General features: G+C 43.1%; 1 protein-coding gene across 3 annotated transcripts; it reads right to left on the bottom strand.

Annotated features, from left to right (window-relative positions):
- Positions 1-890: 890 nt before the first annotated feature.
- LOC146359752 (sulfotransferase 6B1-like) lies at positions 891-20328 on the bottom strand. Of its 3 annotated transcripts, XM_084828042.1 has the most exons (8): positions 20178-20328; positions 19540-19819; positions 17270-17415; positions 15041-15130; positions 13815-13941; positions 8464-8558; positions 4143-4299; positions 905-1957 (listed from the first exon to the last, which is right to left on the bottom strand). In XM_084828042.1, the coding sequence occupies exons 2-8, from the start codon at positions 19733-19735 to the stop codon at positions 1827-1829; spliced, it is 942 nt and encodes a 313-aa protein (XP_084684168.1). In that variant the 5' UTR covers positions 19736-19819; positions 20178-20328; the 3' UTR covers positions 905-1826. The 3 variants fall into 3 exon arrangements, with proteins under 3 accessions (XP_084684167.1, XP_084684168.1, XP_084684169.1); XM_084828041.1 differs by lacking the exon at positions 20178-20328 and having other exon boundaries at positions 891-1957; positions 19540-20036; XM_084828043.1 differs by lacking the exons at positions 15041-15130; positions 20178-20328 and having other exon boundaries at positions 19540-19994.
- Positions 20329-21128: the final 800 nt, after the last annotated feature.

The following is a 21128-nucleotide window of genomic DNA, read 5'->3' as shown; positions in this document are numbered from 1 at the left end:
TATAGCTCTGGAATTGAAGGGCTACGCCCTGTGAATCTGGACATAAATTATGTCCTGGGGAGCAGGGAGGATGGAGAACTTGGCTACAAGAAGAAAGCAGGGATGAGGGAAGGCAGCGGAAGTCATGAAAAAATATGTGTTTATGAGAAGAGCTGCTGAAAGCAAAGCGAGGGAGGAAACTAGATATGAAGGAAAACAGATGGCTCACAATGCAGTCCAATCATGTCTACTCAGAAGTAAGTTCTATTGATTTGAATGAGATTTACTCCCATGAAAGTGTCTATCAGATTGCAGTCCTAAGCTGGTATCCCAGCTACAACTCTGATCCAAGCTCTAGTAACTTCCTATTTGAATTATTATAATATGTTGTACATGGGGCTGCCTTTGACGAAAGTCAGGAAACTTCATTTACTACAGACTATGGCAGCAAGACTACTGACTGGGTTCAGGTGTTATGAACATGTTACACCAGATGTCTTTTGTCCCTTTTTGCTCTTGATCCAGTTCCAGGCCCAATACAAGGTGCTGGTTTTGACGTTTAAAGCCCTGCACATCTTGGGACTTCGTGTATCTAAAGGATCACCTCCTCCTATATGTATCTACCTCAATATTAAGATGGTCAGTGATGGCCCTTCTCTGAATGCCTCCACAATTAAAAATTCGGAAGGTGGCTACAGAAGATAAGGACTTCTATGCTGTCCCCCCCCCTCCGCCCAAGATGTGCAATTCTGTCACCCATGAGGTTTATCTACATTGACAACTTTTTGGTGCCAGTTAGACCTTCTTTTTTTAACTCTCCCAGGCTATTTAAGGTTTATTGTCTTAATATTTGTGATAGTTTAATAATGCTGATATTACTAAAGCAATAAAAATGTTAGACTACTTATTTTCTCATTTTAGCCCTATATGATAGCTCTTGTGTTTATTGTGTTGTATGGATTGATAAGAGTATAGTCATGTGTGCTAGTTTTATTGATTATAGTCATACATGCATTATTTGCATTTTTTACTTCTAGTTCATTGCTCTGAGAACATTTTTGTTATAGAGCAACTCATAATAAATGGATTAATAGAAAGCATTGCTGTTGAAGTTTGCTGAGGAGCTCAATTTCTAAAGAAAGAGATGATGGGACTTAAAACGGAGAGTGGGAAAAGATTGTGCACTTGACTAGATTGGGCTGCCCTTGGCACTATTCAGATTCCAGGTTGAACCTAGGGTTTGGGGGACAAAAAGAGACATCCCCCATTTTTGAAATATAAAATCTAGCCGTTACTCTCCTCTATCTCCTAAGCAAAACACATATGCCATTCAGTATTTGAAATTTGTCAGTTGCTTTTGGAGTCCCGAGAAAACCTTTTAGGTATATTTCAGCTCCAAATCTGTATCAGGACTTCAGCTTCATTCAAAACCAAATTAGATCAAATTTCAGAATGGGAGTTGAAATGCTAAAAATATTTTAAATCTTTGCAACAACAACAAAACATCAGATCTACTTTCACCCTATACATAAATGCAGGTGGTGATGCTAGGGAAAGTGGAAGGCAAAAGGAAGAGGGGCCGACCAAGGGCAAGATGGATGGATGATATTCTGGAGGTGATGGACTCGACCTTGGGGGAGCTGGGGGTGGCGACGGCCGACAGGAGGCTCTGGCGTGGGCTGGTCCATGAAGTCACAAAGAGTCGGAAGCGACTGGGTGAATAAACAACAACAACAAATACCATGGACAGAGCAGAAATGACATACTAGAAAACAAAACTAACTCAAACATGTTTTCCTTCATGCACAAAATCAAAATATGCAAGATTTGTAGCACTGTTGCTGTCCTCAGTTCTTGCAGTACACGTCATACTTCAACATCATTCCAAGTTTAGTTTGTGCCACATTCTCTGCAAATTTTTTATCCATTTCTTCATTCTGGCCTTCTGAGAAGACATTCTTCCAATCACCTACTATGCCTGCAAACATAAAGTTTAATAACAATTATAGAGAAAGAGACAGACATATTATTTTCCTTAAATCAGTGTAAGGGATGTTTCCATGGCAGCAGCAACTTTTTCCTCACATCCTCTAAAAATGACAAGATTCTTGTGGCACATTAAAGACTAATACATTTACGTGGCTTAAGCTTTTGTGGACTAGAGCCCACTTCATCAGGTGCATCAGTTGCATGAAATATTATCCTAAATAGGTAGATTTGATATGATATATACATGATGGCCTGCTTTGGGGTCCCCCACCATCAGAAGTACATCAGCCAGATGTCCAAGGGGGTGTTTCCACCAGCGATTTACTCCGAGCTGGTTGTGTGTTGAGGTCAATAGGGATACATGACATTGTGTCCAGCAGCCATTCCGGAGCTTATCAGGGAAAAACCAAATTTCCTGAGATCCTTAAAGTCTGATTCTTTTCCTTAAGTTGGGTTCTCCCCAGTATAATTGCTGTGTGCCCCAACCCCTGCATTTACCTCGGGTATGCTAGCCCTGCCCAAGGGTGTGCTTTTCACCACGACCCCAGTCAAAGGGTGTTTCCTGTGTGTTTCCCATCCCTGCACAAACCCATTAGGGTGTCCTCAGAAGTAACTCCCATTGCGCTGAATGAGGCTTGCCCGCTGAATGCCCACATCAGAACTTACAGAGATCTCCCTCAATTGACATGGCACAGATTAAAACCCAATTCCCTATGTGCAGTAAAGTGCGATCTCGAGGCTCCGATTCTCCTTTGTTCAGTTCAATAGAAATCCTGCAGGTTCAAATGTGGGCTGGTTTCTGTCTTTGTGTTTACTGCTCTCTTTCCCACAACAAACCCATTAGTGTCTCATCAGAAGTAACTCCACTTGTGGTCAAGGAGGCTTGCCCTCTGAATGCCCACTTCAGAACTTACAGAGATCCCCCTCAATTGATGTGGCACAGTTTAAAGCCCAATTCCCTAAGTGTGGTTAAGTGAGATCTTGAGGCTCCGATTCTCCTTTGTTTGGTTTATTGCCTTAGGAAGTAACTTCATTATAGAGATCTTGCAGGTTAAAATGGGGGCTGGTTTCCCATCTTTGTGTTCTCCCCTCCCCCTTTTTCCCAGCACAAGCATATGCATGTCTACTTGGAAGTAACTCCCATTGTGCTCAGTGAGGCTTGCTTCTGAAATGCAGGTGCATCTGGACTTTCAGGGGAAAGGAGAAAGGGTGGTGGAGCGGGGAAGCCTCTCTTATTGGTTGAGCAGCCCTGCCAGTCAGATGACATTCACTCCAAACCCCACCCACACCAGGAAGTATGTCCAATGAAGCGATTTTTACTGGTATGGAGAACCTGCTCGTGGAGCCCTGCACGGACCAAAGCGCAGCAAAGTTGATTCCTTTAAAAAAATCCGGTACTCGTCCATTCGCTTCTCCTTCCATTGTCGTGGAAACATGGCCCAAGTTAAAATGTTTTCATTTCTGGTGCCCAAATCTGGAACAGCCTTCTCATGCCCCAAGAGAGTCCTGCTTTGCTCCTTTCCTGCTTTTAGATGGGCAGGAAAACTTATTTCATTCCAGTGAGCATCTGCAGATTACCATCCTTAAGTTGTATGCTCCTACTGCTTTTTTTACTCTTTTAGGCTGCAACCCTATGTATTCTTCCCTGGATCAAAAATCAGTGGGACTTACTTCTCAGTAGGCAAACCTAGGACTGCGCTGTTAATCTATTTTATGTTGTTGTTTTTTGTTTGATTATTATTATATATTATTTTATTTACTGTAAGCCACTGTGAATGTTTTACAGACAGGTGGATATAAATGGTTGAAAAAAATAAAACCTGCATCCACAAGAAAAATAAATGCTGCTGCCAAAGAGCTATTAAATGCAAGAGCAGGTCTGTGATAGTTCTATGCAAACCTTTGATTCTAGGCTAGTCTTCTACAAGATGCACCTGATATACTAAGGACGGTTTTCCCTACCTCCAAGAAATGGCATTGAAATATGCAGTCCTGCAGTCTGAAGATGTACAATCCAGGAAAACCTGGTCACATGATTCTGCTGCATGTATAGAATTGCGCTAAAATATTTACTTCATGCTGCAAGTTATATCTGAACAAATCTACCCAAGATGGTGTCCTGAAAGCAAGATATATATTGCTGATGAAACTACTCAAACATATTAGAATTTTACCTTTACGGAAAAGACTCTTGCCCACTTCTCCATGGGTTTCTGGGGCTCTATCTTTCATGGCTTTGAAACTGGTTTTTTCCATAATGGACTGAATATCTTGTTCAGTCACAGAAAAATCAAAGAATTCAGCTATTCTTTTTAATCCCAATGTTGTATTCTGAATAAAGGAAACAAGTATATCAGAACTCAAAAATGCAGCACCCTCATGGAAACTTTACAACTCCCAATTCCTGGTTTTGATCTATCACATGAAAGTGTTAACAAGCACATAATTTAGGGTACAGTCCTACTGGATCCTCCCTGGGCACTCACAAGCCTCTGAAGTTGGAGGGATTGTGCGTCCCAGTCTGCATTTTAGCCAGATGGGCATTTTCACCCATCTTGCAGAGGCTTCAGGGAGGGAGAGGGAAGAAGGCTGGGGACAGCTCGGGTCCCTGTGTCCCTAGTCTCCTCCCCGCCCACTGGCATGCCCCCTTTCACCCCCCTACAAACTCACATTTGCGAGCTTGTAGAAGCAGCTGGCATGGTTCTCTCTGCGCAGGGGAAGGGAGTGGGAAGCTTGGACTCCTGGGTCTGAGGTCAGAGTGCTAACTCCAGCTCGGATTCAGGAATCTGAAATATCCTATGTCCCCCAGTCGCTGTCAAGGGGCCATAGGATTGCTCCCTCCATGGAACTGCTTAATTCAGAAATGATAGCTTTTTTTCCCCTAGTACAAAAATATTATGATTCAAGAAAGGGTTAGTCTTATTATTTCCAGATGTGACTCTACCCTCACAAGGAATCACATAAGAGGTGCTGATGGTTTGCAGGCTGGAATTGGGTGTGGGGGTTTTGTTTGTGATCAAGTGGTCCTGATTTTTTGTTGTTGTTGTTGTTGTTGTTGTTGAATCGTTAAGTCGTGTCCGACTCTTCACGACCCCATGGACCATAGCACGCCAGGCCTTCCTGTCCTGCGCTCTCTCCCGGAGCGTGCTCAAGTCCATGTTCATTGCATCGGTGATGCTATCTAGACATCTCATCCTCTGCCATCCCCTGCTCCTTTTGCCTTCAATCTTTCCCAGCATCAGGGTCTTTTTCAGTGACTTTTCTCTTTGCATTAGGTGGCCAAAGTATTTGAGCTTCAGCTTCAGTATCTGTCCTTCCAATGAGCAGTCAGGGTTGATTTCCTTTAGGATGGACTGATTTGACCTCCTTGCAGTCCAGGGGACTCGTAAGAGTCTTCTCCAGCACCACAGTTCGAAAGCATTGAGTCTTCGGCGCTCAGCCTTCCTTACAGTCCAGCTCTCACAGCCATACGTTGCTACTGGGAAAACCATAGCTTTGATTAGACGGACTTTTGTCGGCAAGGTGATGTCTCTGCTTCTTACTATGCTGTCTAGGTTTGCCATAGCTTTCCTCCCAAGGAGCAAGCATCTTTTAATTTCATGGCTACAGTCACCGCCTGCGGTGATCTTGGAGCCCAAGAAAGTAAAATCGGTCACTGCTTCCATTTCTTCCCCTTCTATATGCCAGGAAGTGATGGGGCCAGACGCCATGATCTTCATTTCTTTAACGTTGAGTTTCAAACCAACTTTTGCACTCTCTACTTTCACCCTCAACAAGAGGCTCTTTAGATCCTCTTCGCTTTCTGCCATTAGGGTGGTATCGTCTGAGTATCTGAGGTTGTTGATAATTCTCCCGGCAATCTTAATTCCGACCTGTGATTCATCCAACCCGGCGTTTCTCATGATGTACTCTGCATAGAAATTAAATAAGCAGGGCGACAATATGCAGCCTTGTTATACTCCTTTTCCACTTTTGAACCAATCGGTTGTTCCATGTCCGGTTCTTGCTTCTTGACCCTTGTACAGGTTTCTCAGGAGACAGGTAAGATGGTCTGGTACTCCCATCTCTTTCAGAATTTGCCACAGTTTGTTGTGATCCACACAATCAAAGGCTTTAGCACAGTCAATGAAGAAGAAATAGACGTTTTTCTGGAATTCTCTTGCTTTCCCAGTGATCCAGCGAATGTTGACGATTTGATCTCTAGTTCCTCTGCCTCTTCGAAACCCAGCTTGTACTTCCGGTAGTTCTCAGTTCACATACTGCTGAAACCTAGCTGGTAGGATTTTGAGCATAACCTTAATGGCATGTGAAATGAGCACAATTGTACGGTAGTCTGAACACTCTTTAGCATTGCCCTTCTTTGGAATTGGAATGTAAACTGACCTTTTCCAGTCTTGTGGCCACTGTTGAGTGTTCCAAATTTGTTGGCATATTGAGTGCAGCACTTTAACAGCATCATCTTTTAGGATCTTAAATAGCTCAGCTGGAATACTGTCATCTCCGCTAGCTTTGTTGTCAGTAATGCTTCCTAAGGCCCACTTGACTTCACTCTCGAGGATGTCGGGCTCAAGTTCAGTGACCGCACTATCATGGCTATCAGGGACATTCAGATCTTTCCTGTATAGTTCTTCTGTGTATTCTTTCCACCTCTTCTTAATCTCATCTGCTTCTGTTAGGTCCCTGCCTTCGTTGTCCTTTATCATGCCCATCTTTGCACAAAACGTTCCCTTGAGATCTCCGATTTTCTTGAAGAGATCTCTAGTCTTTCCCATTCTATTGTTTTCTTCAATTTCTTTGCATTGTTCATTTAAGAAGGCCTTCTTGGCTCTCCTTGCTATTCCCTGAAAATCTGCATTCAGTTGGGTATATCTTCCCCTTTCTCCCTTGCTTTTCGCTTCCCTTCTTTCCTCAGCTACTTGTAAAGCCTCATCAGACAGCCACTTTGCTTTCTTGCATTTCTTTCTCTTTGGGATGGATTTAGTTGCTGCCTCCTGAACAATGTTACGGACCTCTGTCCATAGTTCCTCAGGCACTCTATCAGGTCTAATCCCTGAAATCTATTCCTCACCTCCACTGTATATTCATAAGGGATATGATTTAGGTCATACTTGATTGGTTTAGTGGTTTTCCCTATGTTCTTCAATTTCAGCCAAAATTTTGGAACAAGAAGCTCATGATCTGAGCCACAGTCAGCTCCAGGTCTTGTTTTTACTGACTGTTTAGAGCTTCTCCATCTTTGGCTGCAAAGGACATAATCAATCTGATTTTGATATGACCATCTGGTGATGTCCATGTGTAGAGTCGCCTCTTGTGCTGTTGGAAAAGAGTGTTTGCTATGATCAGCGTGTTCTCTTAGCAAAACTCCATTAGCCTTTGTCCTGCTTCATTTTGTACACCAAGGCCATGCTTGCCTGTTATCCTGGTTATTTCTTGACTTCCTACTTTAGCATTCCAATCCCCTATGATGAAGAGGACATCTTTTTTTGGTGTTAGTTCTAGAAGGTGTTGTAGGTCTTCATAGAACCGATCAACCTCCGCTTCTTCGGCATCAGTGGTTGGGGCATAGACTTGAATTACTGTGATGTTGAATGGTTTGCCTTGGATTCGTACTGAGATCATTCTATCGTTTTTGAGATTGTACCCCAGTACTGCTTTTCCCACCCTTTTGTTGACTATGAGTGCTCCATTTCTCCATTTCAGAAACTCCATTTCTTCTAAGGGATTCTTGCCCACAGTAGTAGATATAATGGTCACCTGAATTAAATTCGCCCATGCTTGTCCATTTTAGTTCGCTGATTCCCAAGATGTCGATGTTCAGTCTTGCCATCTAATGATTAACCACCTCCAGATTACCTTGATTCATTGATCTTACATTCCAGGTTCCTAAACAATATTGTTCTTTACAGCATCAGACTTTCTTTTCACCACCAGACACATCCACAGCTGAGTGTCCTTTCGGCTTTGGCCCAGCTGCTTCACTCTTTCTGGCGCTACTTGGAAATTCCCTCTGCTCTTCCCCAGTAGTATATTGGACACCTTCCGACCTGAGGGGCTCATCTTCCGGCGTCATCTCTTTTAGCCTTGTGATACGTTCCATGGGGTTTTCTTGGCAAGAATACTGGAGTGGGTTGCCATTTCCTTCTCCAGTGGACCACATTTTGTCAGAACTCTCTACCATGACCTGTCCGTCTTGGGTGGCCCTGCACGGCATAGCTTATGGCTTCACTGAGTTACACAAGCCCCTTCTCCACAACAAGGCAGTGATCCATGAAGGGGTGGTCCTGATTATCTTACTAAAATAACAGCACAATTGGATCAACAGATCCTGAGGCTGAATTTTAAAAGAAAATATTTCTGAAATGTTTACCACCTGAAGAGAGTAAAGCAGCCAAGCGGAAACCATGACTTAAATCCTATATTTATTTCCTGAACATTATTTAATTAACACATTCAGTCAGCAGTTTAAAAAAATCATATTATTTTGCTAAAGCTCACCTCTTTCAGTTCCTCATAGGTAATAAACATGACATTTTTGTCATCCAGATATTTGTTCCATTCAATAATATGGTGAAAATATAAGCCGTATGGAACTAGTAGGAAAAAAGCAGAAAATGTTGATCATGTAACAGATCTCCAATTAAGTGAACGATAAAGGACTTCTGTCGAATTTCCATATGTAATATTTCATCTACGAGATGTTTGGAAAGGTGCCAGGTAATGTTTCTCAAAACATCTTCTATGCATGTTGTTTAGCAACAGTCCTCTGATATGGCTTTAAGAACAATCCAAGAGATTATTGTCTTAAGCAATATTGGGGGATTTTAACTCTTTGCATGCACATACTTCCCACCAAAGTTTTATATGCTCTAGCCCCAATGTGATCCCTTTGTGTGAACTTTTCATTTCATTTTATTATTAATATTGTTTAGGGGGAAATACGTGGGCTACTACACATGGCTTCGACAACTTTTTCTTTGCTCATGGTGATTGCCTGCTGATTGTCCTGCCTTCTTCACAAGATTGAAATGTTGTATGGCATACAGTCAGTGCGTACAATTTCAGCTTCTGTTCATGGTGCATGAGCCAGGCAACCCGTTCACTATGAGCTGGTAGTTAATCACATTCACCCAAAGGCAACTGTTACATAATTCCCTTATTCATTAAGTGAAAATATACCCTGTGGTCAGTTTTCTCATTTTGGTACTTTTGGAATTTGAACTCTTAATACAAGAGGGAAATTATGACCTGATAGGTATAACTGAGACTTGGTGGGATGACTCTCATGACTGGAATACAGCAGTTGAAGGATATAACTTGTTCAAAAAGAACAGGAGGAACAGAAAGGGAGGTGGGGTTGCACTGTCTGTGAAAAATACATATCTCTGCACAGAAATACAGGAAGAGGAGCTTGGTAGCCCCATCGAGAGCATCTGGGTTGAAATAAATGGAGTAAAGAATAAAAGGAACCTGGTGGTCGGAGTCTACTACCGGCCACCCAATCAAGGAGAAGACGAGGATGAAACTTTTGAAAAGCAAACAGCCAATGTTTTAAGGAAGCATGATGTAGTAGTAATGGGGGACTTCAATTTCCCCGATATTTGTTGGGAGACAAATTCTGCAAAACATGGCCCCTCCAGGAAATTCCTGACTTGTGTGGCGGATAACATCCTCCTACAGAAAGTAGAGGAAGGAACTAGAGGATCGGCTATCCTTGACTTGATCCTAACCAACAGAGATGACTTAGTGGATCAAGTAGCAGTTACAGGAACTCTGGGGGAAAGCGACCATGTTGTACTTGAGTTCTTGGTTCTAAGGGAAGCAAAAGCCGAGTGTAGTCAAACGCGTACCCTGGATTTTAGGAAAGCTGATTTTCATAAACTCAGAACAATTATCAGTAAGGTCCCATGGCAAGCGATGCTAGCGAGAAAAGGAGTCCAAGATGGGTGGGAGCTTTTAAAAAAGGAAATTCTCAAGGCACAATCACAAGCAATTCCAACAAGAAGAAAAGGTGGAAGACAACAGAAGAAGCCAGTGTGGCTTCACAAAAAGCTTAGGGATGACCTGAAAACAAAAAAGGACACATATAGGAAGTGGAAAGAAGGCCAAGTAACAAAGGAAGAGTACAGGCAGATAGCACAGTATTGCAGGGATGGCATCAGGAAGGCTAAAGCTGAGAATGAGCTGAGGTTAGCAAGGGATGTTAAAAACAACGAAAAGTCTTTCTTCAGCTACGTGCATAGTAAATGACAGAGGAAAGAAATGGTGGTTCAGCTATTAAATAAGGATGGCAAAACGATAACAGATGACAAAGAAAAGGCAGAGGTGCTCAATTCCTACTTTGGCTCAGTCTTCTCCCCAAAGAGGGTCTATGACCCCCCTGGCAAAGGCGAAGTACAGGCTGAAGGGGCAGGATTGCAGCTTGAGATCGATAGGCATATGGTCAAGGAACACCTCATTACTCTGAATGAGTTCAAATCTCCAGGGCCAGATGAACTGCATCCTAGAGTCATAAAGGAACTGGCAGAAGAACTCTCAGAACCGCTGTCTATTCTCTTTGAGAAATCATGGAGGACAGGGGAAGTGCCAGATGACTGGAGGAGGGCTAACGTTGTCCCTATTTTCAAAAAGGGTAAAAAGGAGGAACCTGGGAACTACAGACCAGTCAGTCTGACATCAATCCCTGGGAAAATTCTGGAGCAGATCATAAAGCAATCCACCTGGAAGCACCTTGACAACAATGCCGTGATTACTCGAAGCCAACATGGATTTGTCAAAAACAAGTCCTGCCAGACAAATCTGATCTCATTTTTTGATCAAGTCACCTCCCTTGTAGACCGTGGGAATGCTGTAGACATCATATACCTCGACTTCAGCAAAGCTTTCGACAAAGTGCCCCATGATATCCTGATGAGCAAACTAGCTCAAAGTGGGCTAGATGAAACAACGATCCGGTGGATCCACAGTTGGCTACAGAATCGGACTCAAAGAGTGCTTATCAATGGGACCTTCTCAAGCTGGGGAGAGGTAGCGAGTGGGGTACCGCAGGGCTCAGTCCTGGGCCCAGTGCTCTTCAACATTTTTATGAATGACTTGGAGGAGGAGGTGCAGGGAATGCTGATCAAATTTGCAGATGACACAAAATTGGGAGGGATAGCTAATACTTTGGAAGACAGAAACAAAATGCAAAGTGATCTGGATAGACTGGAGCGCTGGGCAGAAAACAACAGAATGACATTTAATAGGGACAAATGCCAAGTTCTGCACCTAGGAAAAAGAAACCAAATGCAAAGTTACAAGATGGGGGATACGTGGCTCAACCACACTACAAGCGAGAAGGATCTTGGAATTGTTGTCGATCACAAGCTGAATATGAGCCAACAATGTGATGTGGCTGCAAAAAAGGCAAATGCTCTTTTGGGCTGCATTCATAGAAGCATCGCTTCCAAATCCCGGGAAGTACTAGTTCCCCTCTACTCAGCACTGGTTAGGCCTCATCTGGAGTACTGTGTCCAGTTCTGGGCACCACACTTTAAGAAGGATGCAGACAAACTGGAGAGGGTTCAGAGGAGGGCAACAAAGATGATCAGGGGACTGGAAACAAAGCCCTATGAAGAGAGACTGAAAGAACTGGGCATGTTTAGCCTTCAGAAGAGAAGACTGAGGGGAGATATGATAGCACTCTTCAAGTATTTGAAAGGTTGTCACAGAGAGGAAGGCCAGGATCTCTTCTTGATCATCCCAGAGTGCAGGACACGGAATAATGGGCTCAAGTTACAGGAAGCCAGATTCCGGCTGAACATCAGGAAAAACTTCCTGACTGTAAGAGCAATACGGCAGTGGAACCGATTACCTGGGGAGGTGGTGGGCTCTCCCACACTGGAGGCCTTCAAGACGAGGCTGGACAGCCATTTGTCAGGGATGCTCTGACTTGGATTCCTGCATTGAGCAGGGGGTTGGACTCGATGGCCTTGTAGGCCCCTTCCAACCCTACTATTCTATGATTCTATGATTCGATGGTACAATATGACAGAACTGACAGTACTAAACAGCTAAAATCAAAGCAGATAAAATGGTTTAATTCTACTCTCTGCCATCTCTGAACTAGACACAAACATTCTCCCATATTCCTGCTTAAAACATTTGATCTGGTTTAGGAAATTGTTGTCTGGTTGGCTGGAGGGAGTTTGCCAGCACCACAGTGAAAGGCCTCAGAAGAAAATCCCACTGTGTGCAATGGGCCTGACTCCCAGGTAAATGTGCATAGCATTCATTATTTAGCTGACCGAGCTCCCCATGTGCAAAACAGGAGGCATGTTTTGTAGCTGCTCTTTGTAGATCCAGAGTTTAGTACAAAGAAAAAGTAGCTGTTTGCAGACCACTGACCCCTTCCCTGACAGCCATCTCTAAATCTGATTGAAGAATGAAGAGATAGACAGCCCAGCAAAACCACATTTGCTTGGATAGGCCATCAATTTCAATTAAGCAACAACTCTTGGGGTGCGGGAGGGGTTCCTTCTACCCTCCTTCTGTCCCTCCAGGTTCTCCCCCCACAAGGAGCGGTGTTGGGAGGGGGGAACTGAGGGAAGCATGTGATAGAGAAGGAGAGGAGGAGGGGGAAGAAAGAGAGGAATAAGGCTCATTGGTTGGAGAAGGACAATAGGATCACTCCCCTCCTGCTTCTTTGCCTCTGTGCCGTTGTATGTTCCACGTAAAAGCTGAGTATCAGAGATATGCTCACCCCTTGTTCTTCCTATGTTCCTCCTTTCTTCAGCCCCAATGGTGTGCAGCTGCCACCAATCAAAGCACTAGAGGACTTATTTATTTATTTATTTAATTTTATTTATTTAATTTCTATACCGCCCAATAGCCGAAGCTCTCTGGGCGGTTCACAAAAATATCCTCTTTCTCAGCTGAATGGTGGGATCACCAGCTGCCCAGAAGGCACAGAGATAAGCCTCCATGCAAAGACAAGCAGAGAGACAGTGCCTGCCACTGCCCAGAGGTTCTCCATTCACCTTTGGGAAGTGGTAGCCAACAACATGTGGTTCCCTCCACCCAACCTTTCATGTGGGCAGAAGGAAGAAAGGACCAGGAGATGCTGGAAGTGCATAAAGTAAGGCCGAGGGCCACATGTGGCCCACCAGCCATGAGTTACCCACTTCTGGTTTAGAACAACATATTTAAGGTAAAGCTAGTCTAGAGATGAATAGGCTAAGTCAGGAGTAGGCAACCTTTTGGGGACCATAGGCGAGCCAGTATGATGTAGTAGTTAGAGTGTTGGACTGGGACTCTGGAAACCCAGGTTCTAGTCCCCACTCACTGAAGAATCTCACTGGGTGACTTTGGGCGAGTCATTGACTCTCAGACTAACCTATCTCACAGAGTTATTGTGAGGATTAAAAAATGAAGAGGAGCAGGACCGTGTAAGCTGCCTTGGCTTCCTTGCAAGAGGAAAAAAGGTAGGATATAAAGGTAAATAAAAAAATAAATTTGGCAATTTGAGAAGCTATCCCGGGTGCCACCACAAAATGGGCATGCTGCAGATGAAAACATCAGCCACAGGCACCCAACATCTTAATTTCCTAAGAATGTCTCTCAGCTTCACGTGTGGCCCAGGGGCATCCATGGGAAAAGAAGATAGGAGCAGCTACAGGCCTTCACTTTGCTTTGAAGTGATCCGAGCTGTCAATAAGAAATGTTGTTATTTAAAAAAAATTAAAATAAAAAGTGGGAGAGGTAGGGCACCTCAGCGGGCACCAAGAAAGGTGTCCAAGCGTGCACTGGTGCCCATGGGTGCCATGTTGCCTACCCCTGGACTACGTAAGTAGAAGAAGTGGCAATCACACCTTTTCCATTGATGAAATCTGTGAAGAATTCATCCCAGGTTTTCTGGCTGGGAAGCAGTTTCAAGCCTTTGGCAAAATGGAAGTAAGATACAGCCGTGTCCTTTGGATTCCGAAGCAAAACCAGTATCTTCAAAACACAAACAGACATCAACACAAGAAGGCAAAAGCTAGGAGAGCAGAGTTCAGATCCCAAACAAAAACATAAATAACTTTACTTTTTCTTAAATTGACAGTATGAAAGTTCTCATTTATTTGGAAATGAATTAATTTAATGAGGCTCAGACAGAAGGCCATGAAACCAAGAGAAAGGTGCCTTAAAAAGAAAACAAAAAGGTGAGCTCATAGTTCAATGTTAGAGTCTGTTCTTTCCCAAGTTCAAGCCCAGAATCTTAAGTTAAAGTATCTTAAGGAATGAGGTTTATCAAGACCTTTGCTTGAGATGTTAAATAACTGTTGAAATCAGAATAGTTAGTGCAAAGACCAATGGTTTGACACAATGGCCTGATTCAGACATAATGTTAAACTATGGGCCACAGAATAAATTACCTTAAAGATGTAGTTAGCTGCTATGTTTCTCCCCACTCCCCCATTTTTACTCTAGTGTAGGTGCTAGGTTGGGACCCTGACATGGGGGTTGGTGAGTTTTAACCCTTTCCCTCCTGCTATGGTTTGATCCAGATTTGGTGGCGGGGGGTGTTATTTCTACTGCAAAATAGTGATCCATTAAAGTAAAGTGATCCTTATTTAGGTAGGCGTGGGGCCCGAATCCAAGGCAAACCATAGCAGGAAGAAGGTTAAAGCCCCCCCACACACACACACACAGGTCCTGATCCAGATCGAGGACTCTACACCTACACTAGAGTAAAAATGTGGGGATGAAACGCAGCTGCAGCTGCTTTGGCCTTTTGATTTAGCGTCAAGAGAATGCACTGCAGCAAGCCTCAGACTAATGTGTTCTGCCTCCTCTCTTCTCCTCCTTTGTGCACAAGGAGAAGATATTGAAAGCGTCTACTTAGGGTTTTTCAGCATTTTTCATTCTATCCGAACTCGGAACTGTAGTTTGTTCTAACTGCAGCTAGTTACCAAAACAGGATCTGGAACCATGGTTTCATCCTGCTTTGTTTGTTGCTGTATTTTACTATGCAATTTGAGAACGTTTTTTTTTTTAAGTGGCATATAAATATTCTAGATGGATTGATTGAGGAAACCTTAAGCAGAGTACTTACCTTTGCCTTTTTTTGAAAAATTGATTTGGGAATCTTTTGAGGTCTGAGATGCGTTTTTATAATTCTTCTGGAAGGTAATTTCTCCAACCTCTTTAAGAACATGACAAAAGTTAACATCCCTTTATTTGATAAAAAGATACTCGAATGCAATTGCAACATGGTTATAATCCCCAGCAAGTTAGCCACTTAGAAGCACACTTCTGAGTGCTGGGGAGAGCAATCCTATGTCCCCTAGACAGCATCTGGGGGTCATAGGATTTTTCGGTTTCCTGGCTCCACACTCAAAGATAGGGCTCCAAGCTTGGAGGAAAATGTGCTCCCCCTCTCCCTCCCTGCCGGCACTGAGAGAACCATGCAGGCTGCCTCTCCATACTCAGTAAAAGGAGCATGGAGATGAGCAGAGAAGGCGTTCCTCGGGGCAGGGAGGGGAGGAGGCTGGGGTGGCTGGTTTATGCCTTTTCTTACTGCCAGCCCAGCCTCCTTCCCTCCCCCTCCCCAAAGCCTCAGCTAGACAGGCAAAATCACCCATCTACCTAAAATGCATGTGCCTCCCTCTCTGCAGAGGATACTTGTAAGCCTCGAGTTCGGAGGCTTACAAGTCCCATTGATATGAATCATCATAAATTATGCATTCTTAGCTGCAGATATGGAGAAGCATGATTTCATTTTGTTTAATCAGAAAGGTTGTTATAAGGGCATGATATAAGGGTATGGCTCTGTCTTTTGTTCATTGTAAGTTGCCTGCCACTTGCTAACTATAGACACATAATTTTAACACTCATACTAGCACTACACAACATAGTCATAAATTATTATTACCTGTTAATATTCTGTCTATATAGGAAATAGATAGTACATCACATTAATGTTTGTACTTTTAGACGTATAAAACAAGCAATCCATTGTGGCTCAGAACAAGTAGCAACCTTATAAAAATAAAATGCTAAGAAAATTATAAAAACACTTAGTTAAGATAATGATCAGTGTCTGTACTTTCTGCATTTCAATTCCCTCTGACCTTTGTATTTACAATCCCTACCTCAGCCAACTATGTATATATACACACTTGGAACTCAGGACAACATTTCATGCATCAGATGAAGTGGACTGTAGTCCACAAAAGCTTATGCCATAATGAATTTGTTAGACTTTGAGATCATCCTTTAAAGTCACCCTTTCTTGCCCCAGAACCCTACATGTTTACCCACTACATGTTCTGGCTTGGGCGGACTTTTGCAAAATCTGATTCAACCCTGGGAAGCCAGCACAAAGCATAGATTCTCTCTGTGCATCCTGGTGGTACTAACTTGTCATACAGGCTGTGTATTAAAGGGGATGCTCTTGTTCCTCATTCCAGTAATGGAGATTCATTCATGGAAGAACAGTTCTGGGCACAAATCCCCTTGCTGGGTTGGGGTCCACGTGTGCAGCACACCATTCCAGATCCCTTAGCTCCAGGGTGAGGAATCTTTTTTTGACTCAAGGGCCAAATTGGCTCCAGGCTGGGGGGTGTGTGTGTGGAGGGTTCATGTCAGCAGTGGCCAGGGTTACTGCCCAAAGTGGCCAGAGCTACTGCTGGCATGAGGCCCCCTCACACACATCCACAAGTTCTCTCTCACAGGCACCCCATATACAGACTGACTTCTGCTAGAACCTGAGAAGTGGGGGGGGGGAGGGGAGAGGTGGTCTCTTAAAATATGTAGGGCAAGCTGAGAATTTCAGACATTATTTTTATTTGTAATGTTTTTCTTATCTTCATTGAAAACTGTTGTGCCATGTTTGTTAAACCATTTTCAGATGATTTCATGTGGATCAAGCAAATATGTTTTAACTCCTCTCAGGTCATAATAGATGCTGGTTGGCCATGATCCTACTATGCTACTGCAAATTCATTGGAAAGTTTTGTGAAGTGGGTGGGAAATGGCACGGAAAACGACCTGGTAAAATATGTTCATGGGACTTAAGATATGGGACCTGACAGCATGAGGAAGAAAACACATGGCCCTGACACCATGTCCCCAGGGGTATTCATTACATCCACACATAAGCATTTGAACTGGCCTCAGGGAGTCCCATTAACAGTGTGAATTGCACCTTATTAAATCTCATGGCTTTGTCTTATCTAAGTGGCACTTCTGATTATGCAAGCTTCTGTGTATCTAAATGTTTTGGGTGGCTCTCACACCATTGAGATAACTGAAGCTGTTGCATATTTCTCCACTTGCTAACCTCAAACTTCTCTGGATCTCCAAATTCAAGGTATGGGAATAATGCTAATTCTTTTTCATTTTGCTGCCTCCACTTCCTTTCTTCTTCGTCATACTTTCCAGATGCGACTTCCAACTCACTTAAAATCTGGCCGACCCAGTTAGTACCTGAAGCAATGGAGAAACCATGTTAGAATGCCCAGAACGGGGCTTGTTGTACCAGCTCTCACATTCTGTAGGCCTTTCATTACAGTTGAACTGCCAAGGCAGGCTCAAAAAGGAGGCTCATAAGCACAGAATTAGAATATTGGGATTATGCATATTTATTTATTTGTTTAACAATATTTATGAATTGCTTATATTAAAGAAATGTCTAAGCTATGTACAAAGGACAAGATTACCTTCCTGGGATTGCCTGTTGGAAAAGGTATGTTTTTAACAGGCACTGAAAACCCAGAAGGGTTGATGCCTGCCTAATTTGTCATTTTAGAGAGTTCCAGGGTGGATGCTATGACACTCAAGGCCCTATTCCAAATCATGATAGACCAAACCTCTGAAACCCTGAGTCTCTCCTGATGAGCACAACAACCAAGCAGACCAGTAGTGGATCAGGCAATCCCTTAAGTATCCTGGTTCTGAGCTGTTTAGGATTTTGTAAACAATTACAAAAACCTTAAACCTGGCCCAGCAGCATATAGGCAGCCAGTGCAGTTCCCTCAGGACAGGTGTAATATGCTGGTGATAAGACACTCCCATTGCCAACCTGCCTGTGGCATTCTGCAACAACTGCAGCTTCCAGACCAGAGCTTAAGGGCAGCCCAACAAAACCGCAGAAATCCAATTTTGAGGTTGCTGATGCATGGACCACGAGTGGTAAAGCTATCCCTGTCAAGGAATGGCCATAACCCCGGAGATGGTAAAAAACATTCCTAGCCATTAAAGACATATTTAAGACATATTATGTCTTTAATGTGTGTGCCTTCAGCAACAGTGCTGGATCAAGGAGCACTGGAGGACTATGTACTTGCTCCTTCAGGGGGAGTATAACCCCATCCAGATCAGGCAACTGACTCAGTTCCCAGACACAAGAGCCACTTACCCACAGAACCACCATCTTGCCGGATTTAGACTCAGTTTACTGGCCCTCATCTAGCCCACCACTGCATCCAAGCACTAGTCCAAAGCTTGCACAGCCTCCCTCGATTCAGATGTTACAGAGAAATATAGCTGGAGATCATCAGCGTACTGAGGGCATCTTGCTTCAAATCCCCTAATGGCATCATATAGATGTTAAATAGCACCAAGGACAAAATAGTGCCCCACAACACCCCATAGCCTAAATGCCAGGGGGCTGCTGAGCACTCCCACAAAAGTATTCTCTGAGACCAACCCTGCATTTGGAAGATGTCTAACAAACCATAATAGTGCAATGGCTTTTTAGCACCAGCAGACTTCAAAAGAAACGGGGTTGCAGTTGAATCTATCTGTTGCAGCTAACTACTTTGGTTGTCTGTATTCTCCTCTCTAATTGCAAACAAAATAGCTATTATGCAGTTCTGAAAAATGATAAGAATATTGCTCCCAGCTAACAAGTAGCCATTAATTAAGTATAGTTTCATAACATTTGCAACAACCAAATGTCTCTTCCCCTGAGTAAAGAAGTGACAGAGCAGAAACAGGGTTATAATCATTGTTGCTCTCAATACATGTAAAATAGTACTAGGTGCTTTTCGCACAGACCCATAGGCAACACATTTGCAGTGCTACCTAAGGCTTTGTTCCTTGGTCCCTGAACATGGACACTTTGGATTGTTTATGCAATAAACCCAAAGTTAACCTCAGAACAAACCATGGGTTGACTTTGGTTGTTTAATCATTCATAACCCAAAGTGCCTGGGTTTGGACGTCACAATAACAACCTACGAATGGGGCACAGGTTGTTGATGCAGACCTGAAGCGGTTTGTGTGCAGCTTGCACCCCTGCAAATTAACCCACAATTGGCCACTGAATTCCTTTGTTACATGTGAACAGCCCCATAATCAACATATAGCAGGTTATTTGAATCATAAATAGCAAATCTCATGTTATAGGTCCAATACGTCTGGAAATATATATAATGGACTATTTTTTCCCTTCTCTTGGATAATTTTTATTGAGCCATTTTTATAAAGAGAATTTCTGCTGATTTAAAAGTTAACAGGTTATAAACATTGTTATAAATGAGAAACAAATAAAATACAGAGGGGGAGGGAGGGAGAGAGAAGTATTTCTTGCAAGACTGAGACACTCACCAGTTTTTGGGTATCCCACTAATGTCACATCATCACTCCGAGCTTTAAAGGTGTCAAGAATTTTCAGTGTTTCTTGACAACAGATCATAGTTGGGTATAAACCCCCATTATACAAAAACAGCTGGTCCACAGGAGCAATTTTTTCATTTTCTGTTAGTTTCTTGTCCAGAATTTCAGGTATTGCTTTCTGAGCCATGACTGTAGTATTCCAAGTATGATACTAGTGTATGGGAAGACTGGAATCTAGGCTGGCTTGGTGAAAGAAGAAATAGTGTGCTGCCTAGAAGAACAGAACTTGTTACTGATTAACTCTACGGGCGTTTCTACACCAGCCTAAAATCCTGCATTTAAAACAGAGCTTTCTGCTTCCATTTTAAATGCAGAATCACAACTGACTGCCTTTACACACGCTCCCTTTCGCCCCCTCCCCGTATCTGAGTTTTCCATTATCTTTCATTGATCTCACTCCTCTTCTTGCTGCTTTAATTCTTTTGAACGAGGAAAGGAGGAAGCAGAACACAATGGGGTCATTTGATAGCTCATTATCTGCAATCTTTTAAAAAAACGGAACAAAGGGAATTTAGTGCAGGAGGGTCACGGTAGGGTCAGTGCATCATGTAAAGAGCCTGCAAACTTACGTGAAGGAGCAATCTCAATCGCAGGATAAAAGCCCGCTGTGAAGGAGCCCTGAATGACTTATTCAGTTGCATCAGATCAAATGATTATAACTTTTTCTTTCCCCCAGCACAAATATTCTCCAGCGGAATTGTGGCCAGTTTGTGCTGAGCCAGGACGTTTCAGATAAATGTTGTTTTTAAGGGGAAGAAAACTGGCTGGAGGCAGAGAAAGGAGGAAAACATTCTTTAGAAATGTGGTCAGAGTTCTTAAATCAACCAAACATGTGAACAGAAGAAGCCTTGCTCATTTCCTCCCATGAGGAGTTACAACTAAACTCCTCAATCGTGTTTTCTAACATCTGGAACTAAAAATCACAGTATTCACAATACTTGAGACTGCAATTATTTTCAATAAGCTCTTCGGGAGGGGCCGTGGCTCAGTGGTAGAGCACCTGGTTTGCATGCAGAAAGGCCCAGGTTCAATCCCTGGCATCTCAGCGTAGGGCTGGGAAAACGCATGCCTTGAAACTCTGGAGAGCTACTGCCCATCACTGTTGACCGCACTGAGCTAGATGGACCACAGCAGCTTCCTGTGTTCCTAAACTCAAATGTTTGGAAGACTGTGAGCTCTACCACTTTTGAGAGACAGACTATGGATTTTAAGACTCATAAAACTCCTTGTCGCTCTTGGTTGATAACTAAGGTGCCATTGACATAATATGCTTATTGTTGTTCCCATAGTTATAACTAATTCAACTAAAATAAGGTTTGCAGATAATAAATACAGTTACTTGGTTTAAACAAAGCAGGCTGCAAAATCTCAACACTGTTATGTGGGATAAATAAATAAGCTCTGCAAACTCTGCATTGTTAAGACAGAACATGTGGCCTTCCAAATGTTGGAGTGCAACTCCCATCATCCCTCACCACTGGCTAGGTTGGATGGGGCTGGTGGGATTTATGATCCTGCAG

This window comes from Heloderma suspectum, chromosome 1 (assembly GCF_057233095.1).
Source record: "Heloderma suspectum isolate Gila_16-S chromosome 1, 16-S_ref, whole genome shotgun sequence".
NCBI lineage: Eukaryota > Metazoa > Chordata > Lepidosauria > Squamata > Helodermatidae > Heloderma > Heloderma suspectum.
The sequence above is the reverse complement of the archived record's forward strand: the minus strand, read 5'-3'. Positions and strand labels throughout refer to the sequence as shown.

Excerpts from the sequence above, each read along its gene's own strand:
- LOC146359752 (XM_084828042.1), bottom strand. The coding sequence starts at position 19,735 with ATGGCTCAGAAAGCAATACCTGAAATTCTGGACAAGAAACTAACAGAA. Across the intron at positions 17,416-19,539 it reads AGTGGGATACCCAAAAACTG|GTACTAACTGGGTCGGCCAG; the intron begins GTGAGTGTCTCA and ends CCATTGCTTCAG. Across the intron at positions 8,559-13,814 it reads AGATTTCATCAATGGAAAAG|TTCCATACGGCTTATATTTT; the intron begins GTGTGATTGCCA and ends TTTTCCTACTAG.